Genomic DNA, 6,000 nt, shown 5'->3' on the forward strand with positions numbered 1-6,000 from the left:
TCAGTAATTTACTAGTTTACGAGTTAAAGTGGAGAAAATGCTTCAAGTTAAAACATTATGCTGAATGCTCATTGGAACATTCAGCTAAACTAAAGCAAGTGCTAAGTCATATGCTATGCTATCTGGATGTCTAAGTACAATATATATTTATTGTACTTAGACACCTAAAAACCTTTTCTTGTAGAGTTCAGGTGCTTTTTATTTTCCAAATTCTTAAAATATTATTATTGATATAATTATATTACAGTGACAGATACCTTGATAAAAAGATAGTACTGGCACTTCAAAGTTTGCTGTCATGTTTACTGTTGACAGGCCACAACTTCCTCCTCCTGGATTATCTCTAAAATGCTTCCACCTTGTGGCAATGAAGAGTACAACACTATGCTGACGTTTACTGAACAGTTTTAAAACAACAGTCTTCTTCTTACTCTCCTGTATAAAAGTCTGTAAAAGAGTAAACCAGCGTTTACTGTAAGGAGAATTAATTTAAAGAAATTTGAGTCATACATCCTACATGCACAGCGAAGAGGAAAGAATGCTCGTCCACCTCTCCTCTAACTGCATGTACAATAAACTTCATCGCTTGTCTTTCCTTTTCCATTTCTTATACTCCACTTCTCAACTCCTCCCATTCACTCAAATTCCCCAAACATCTGGTCTTTCTGGTTTTGCTCCAAAACTGAATACAGCAGAAAAGCCTGAGGGGGAGAGCGCATGGAGGGAGAGGAGAGGGGGGGCAAGACGGAGGGTATGTGAAGAAAAGTGAGAGGAAAATAAAAGCAACACGAAGAAAGAGGAAGAGGGGGCAAGGTAAGAAACGATCCACTGGCGAAACACAGAGAGACAAACAGAAACATTTCAAGGAAGAGAGAGCATGAGCATGAGAGAAACAGGGAGAGAGGGGCAGAGATTACTTTTTATTTGGGGATGCAGCCTCAAACTAAAGTTTGTGTGCTTATCCATCAGCAGGTCACAGTATGGCGTTGCTTCCCTTCTGCAAGACGCCCACAGGTCAGTATACCATCAGCCATCGCTCCACCTCCTTTGCGTGTGCCATATGGTTTGTTTTCCCCTCACCTATCACTGCTTTGTGACTGCTCGGTGGGAGCTCGGCTTGCTTTTAAGACGACGAGTCGCTCTGAGCCAGCAGGGAAGATGACGTGCAAATACCAACGAGTTTTAAATCGTTCAGTGCTCCTCCACAAGCAAACAGAGCCTCCAAATATCTCCAAGGAGGCAAAATAAAGCCCATGATTCTTTCAAGAGCTCTTGTGCAAAGAGCTTGCACGTCACCGGAACACGTGTCGAGAATTATTCACTCAGCTGTGCTTCTGCTCTGGGTTTGTCTTGTGCAATTATGGGTCAGTTTTGGTTCAACACCAATCTCTCTTCATAAAAACCATCAATCAGGCTGGTCCGCGTCCTGCTGTTCCTGCCTGCATGTTTAGATGACATGGTTTAATTATGTTGTATACTGTAGACGCAGCTCCTTGAGCTATCACATGTTTATTTGTCCTTTTATTAAACTTCCTCAAAATAGAGAACAGGACTTTACACTATATGATTATCTCATCACAAGGACTATATTTTAAGCAGTTACTGCCTATGGTTCAGAGATGACATTATTTGTACAATCCCAGGTTTATATATTTCTTTAGCAGCATATTTTCTATATTCAGTCTATGCTCTTTTATTTTTTTACCTTTATCAGGGTTTATAGGGACACGTGCAAGTAACACGTGCTTTCTGGAAGAGTAGGCTACAGTTGGACTTGCTGCTACTGTCATTACAGTTTCATTTGTGTGTGTGTGTGTGTGTGTGTTGGTGTGTTTTTGTGTGTGTGATTTGTGTGTGTGTTTGTCCTTCACACAGGACCGGTCAGAGTGACCAGAATACAACTGGTCCTGTACTGTTTTCTCCTGTCTCTTATCATATGTAAGTGTACAGAAGGCTTTTTTTCTACTCTAACACTTTGGTCCGGGACAGTGAAAGCACATTATGTGGAGATAAAATGTTCTTTGAGCTACATGTTAAGCAGTCCTGAAATGTCTATATTTGCATGATTTTTTATTGTAGCCCTTTATATATATATCTCATATTTCCTCTAAATTATCAAGACACAGAAAGTTAAAAGGTAGTTTAAATAAGTCCAAAGGTATCTTTAAAGTATTTTTCCCAAAGAGAAAATACTGTGGATTTATTTTGAAATAAAAAGAAAATAAATCCTGTTTTTCCTCCTCAGATTTTCTCCATGGACGTAAGGCAGCTGCCGGTGTGAAGCCGTCTCATCGCATCTTTAATGCCATGGGAATGGACAGAAGAGGCGTTATAACAGACATGATGGTCGTCAAAGCAGCGGTGCCACAAACTCCTGTGGAGACACCATGGGGTGCTCCTTTAGTGTGGGGGGACACCCGCAACTCCGCCTGGCGCAGAGCTAAATTGGCCCAAGGTGGAATCCGCACAGGTCTGCTGGTCCTGATGGTGGGAACGTACAGCCACTTCATGCCACGTTTCCTCTCCTCAGCTGAAACCCACTTCCTCCCTGGGCAGATGGTCACCTACTACATCCTCACAGACAGACCCCATTCTCTGGATCCCCCTGTCAAGTTGGGGCCTGAACGACAGCTGAAGGTGTTACCCATCGCAGAGCTGCCCGGGTGGGAGAGGCTGGCCTATCGTCGCATGGCCCTGGTCTCCGACGCCATCAGAGACGAAATCGGCAGCGAGGTTGAATACATCTTCTGCGCTGACATTGACCAGGAGTTTGTGGCCCCCGTGGGGGAGGAGATCCTCGGAGACCTGGTGGCCACATTGCACCCAGAGCTCTATGGGATGCCTCGAAATGCATTTCCTTACGAGATCGAAGAGGACTCATCTGCTTGTGTGGATGAGGACGAAGGGGACTACTACTACACCTCGGAACTGTATGGTGGGTCGGTGTCTGAGATGTACAGAATGTCCCGTGCCTGTTCCATGCTCATTTTCCAAGACCAGGCAAATGGGGTGGTGGCGAGGGGCCTCGAGGAGAGCTACCTGAACCGCTACCTGATCGACCACAGGCCGACCTGTGTGCTGTCTCCAGAGTACAGCTGGTGGGACTCGGCCCTGGCTGCTGACGTGCCTGTACAGAGGCTGGTCTCTTTGGGAAGACAATGTGAGTCTTATGATAAACAGACGAGAGAGGAGAGGAGATGCTGAGTAATCGGTGGGTTGCGCTGGCTCAATCCACCAAAGTAGCTCGCATATATATGAAGAACTTGTGTTTTGCATTTCCTTTGGCTAAGGCTCCTGGTAAGACAAGCAAGCAGTTATAAAAGACACATATTCAAAGCACATATTCCAATTAAATGTTCTGTTCTTTAAATGCAGTCTGCAAACAGGCAGATGCAAACTGTAAAACCTTCTCTCAATTAAAGGCCCATTTGTGTGAACAGCACCTCTGTGTGGCTGCTCTATCTCCCACTGCAGACAAAACAACAAATTGACCTGTCTCTTTAAACCAAGCACTGTCCTCTCCATTAATGTCAGCCCAGGAGATACTGCTCCTGCAGCTTTGTGGTCAGCAGCGATAAGAGTCAACAGTGTGAGTGCACACTTTCCCCACAGTGGCCAATCATTAACTGGAAGGGCTGCTGTTTCAAGGTCTTTAAATGCCAGGTGGGGACAGAATGGATACAACAAGATGCTGCTGCTGTCGGGTTACATGAGCAGAAGCTGCCATGTTAGAAGACCAGCAAACGGTGGAATCTGGTTCAGGATGTGCTGAAGTAATTTCCCACGGAAAGTAATTTTTTCCCCCCATTATGAATTGGAGTAAAATAAGTAAAACTCATATGTCCTGATTTCAGTGGTTGTTATGTTGTCAGCCGTCTTCTTCCTCTCCCACACACACACACACACAAACCGGCTCCCACGTTCACACTGCTTTCTCTTCCTTGTGTGCTGTTTTTTTAATGGGAGGGTTAAGCAGCAGCAGATGGCTTTTTCTCACTGCCAGAGAGAATCTGTCCTCAGGGCCAGATCGCCACGTTGAGTGAAGTTGGAAGTGAACTTCAGAAAATCCTCAGAAGTCAATTTTCCTTCTTTTCTATTCTTTTTTCACTGAAACCTTAATGATCACAGTTTGCCACATACTTGTGTTTCAATTTACCAATTCATCTGATTTCTATTCAAATGTAAACTATATTTGCCTATAGAATAAAAGGTATATGTTATAACACTCTGCTTTCACATATCATCATATAAATACAGCCCAATGTGTTTGCCCTCTGCAGATGTTCCTCTACTTCCTATAATACTTGCTGTAGTTTTGTTGAAAATGCCTCTGTCACTTGTATCGAAAGCTTTGTTTTACATGCCTGATCCATGCTGAGTCCCCCTTTTCATGACACAATGCAAAGCAGTTTAAAGAATTATTGGTTTAATCCTTGCCATGTGGTTCACTGGTGGTCAGTAGGCCCTAAGGCAGATGAGGAGGCAGTATAGCAATCCTTAACATGAGGATGTATACGCATGCAATCCTGTTTCTGTGATTGTCAACTATTATTCCAAGCGCCGCATAATGAATCTCACAGAAGAAGCATCCGAGATGTGCTCAAGGGTTGAGCTGAACCTCTCTCCTCTGGTCTATTTTAGCGTTTCCTCATGTGAATGTGTCTGGTATGTGGTGATGATTTTGCATGTTTCTTCTGAATACAAAGTACAGAGAGCACTTAAACCCCATCTGCCATGCTGACACTGCGCCGTGTGTTTAGCTGCAGTAATGTTATCTACTAAAACCTTGAGATGGTGAATAGCTCTTGTACTTTATCGGTAACTCTGTAAAAAATAGGTCGTTTTAATTGGCTTATTGATGAGTAATTCATGACTGACATACCACTATATAAATTGATAGCCAGAGAGATTACACATGTGACTGAACAGATAAAGTAGAAGAAGCGTACACATTATCGATTCATCCAAGAGGTAATCCTGAGTTTGGTGGGATCTAGAGCTCAACTCTCCTGCATGTGTCTGGACAGAATGAGGACGACGGAGCATCTGGACAAAAACCAACCCAGGATATTGCTGCAAGGCAACGGTGCCGGCTAATGAGCCACTGTGCCACAGCAGCGCCTGCTTATTAGCTTCAATTACAGGTTACGTTCAGGTAAGTTAAACAGCCGGAGACTTGTTGATGATGGTGCAATTACTCAGCCCCAAGTAGCTGTTGATAATTCAATTCCCCTATACTTTACTTTTCCTGTCTTTAACTGTACACAGTTGCACCTATTCATTTATATAGCTATGCGATTCATTTCTTATCTGCTGTATCTATCTCTCATATCGAAGTTATGACTTTTCAGCCCACGGGCTACTGAATGGCCTTTGAGCTTGAATTGAATCAACCGTCTGTATCTCTATGACAAGCGCTGCCCATACCTTGTGCATTATGTTTAAAATGTACTTCCTCTGCTAATACTACTATTCAACTTCTGGTAAATATCTGTTTACATAAAATGAGTCAATTCAGCAAGAAATTGGTGCTCATTAGAGAGGCTTACCAGTCTTATCAACAGGAGAACCTTTGAATAATCCCAAAAAATAAATGACACTGAGCTCGAGAGCGAGAAATACTTGTACATGCTTGAGTTACTTCATTAGCAATACGGAAAAGGATCACATGGGTTGTAACTTTAAATATAAACCCTTTGGAGAAAATAAGAGCATCTTTATCATTGCTACTGATTGTAGGCCCCAGGCCACAGCCACTAAAACATGTGCCTCTGATTAGCAGCCAATTTGGAGCCTGGCCAAATAATGCAACTATGAATGATTAACCTCTGTAGACAGGCAGGGCAGCTTTTAAGGTAGCCACACAGAACTGCCATGACAAGTGCTTTAAAAGGTAGGATGGGACTGCTCCTCTATTGTGGAACGAAAAATATTCAAATTCAATTTGATTGTCTGCGTTCCTGGTAACACCATTAAGCAGGGACATCACTGCTAAGTTAG

At 43.2% G+C, this 6,000-nt stretch overlaps 1 protein-coding gene across 1 annotated transcript; it reads left to right on the forward strand.

Annotated features, from left to right (window-relative positions):
* The first annotated feature begins 783 nt into the window (after positions 1–783).
* LOC133962291 (globoside alpha-1,3-N-acetylgalactosaminyltransferase 1-like) lies at positions 784–4,191 on the forward strand. Its single transcript, XM_062397839.1, has 4 exons — positions 784–813; positions 970–1,014; positions 1,876–1,938; positions 2,246–4,191. The coding sequence occupies exons 2-4, from the start codon at positions 981–983 to the stop codon at positions 3,202–3,204; spliced, it is 1,056 nt and encodes a 351-aa protein (XP_062253823.1). The 5' UTR covers positions 784–813; positions 970–980; the 3' UTR covers positions 3,205–4,191.
* The last annotated feature ends 1,809 nt before the right edge of the window (positions 4,192–6,000 follow it).

The sequence above is a fragment of the Platichthys flesus genome, chromosome 2 (assembly GCF_949316205.1).
Source record: "Platichthys flesus chromosome 2, fPlaFle2.1, whole genome shotgun sequence".
NCBI lineage: Eukaryota > Metazoa > Chordata > Actinopteri > Pleuronectiformes > Pleuronectidae > Platichthys > Platichthys flesus.

What these genes read in the sequence shown, in the direction of transcription:
- LOC133962291 (XM_062397839.1), top strand. Translation starts at nt 981, where the DNA reads ATGGCGTTGCTTCCCTTCTGCAAGACGCCCACAG. An exon ending in CTTCTGCAAGACGCCCACAG is followed by an intron (nt 1,015 to 1,875) that starts GTCAGTATACCA and finishes TCCTTCACACAG; the next exon opens with GACCGGTCAGAGTGACCAGA. An exon ending in TCTCCTGTCTCTTATCATAT is followed by an intron (nt 1,939 to 2,245) that starts GTAAGTGTACAG and finishes TTTCCTCCTCAG; the next exon opens with ATTTTCTCCATGGACGTAAG.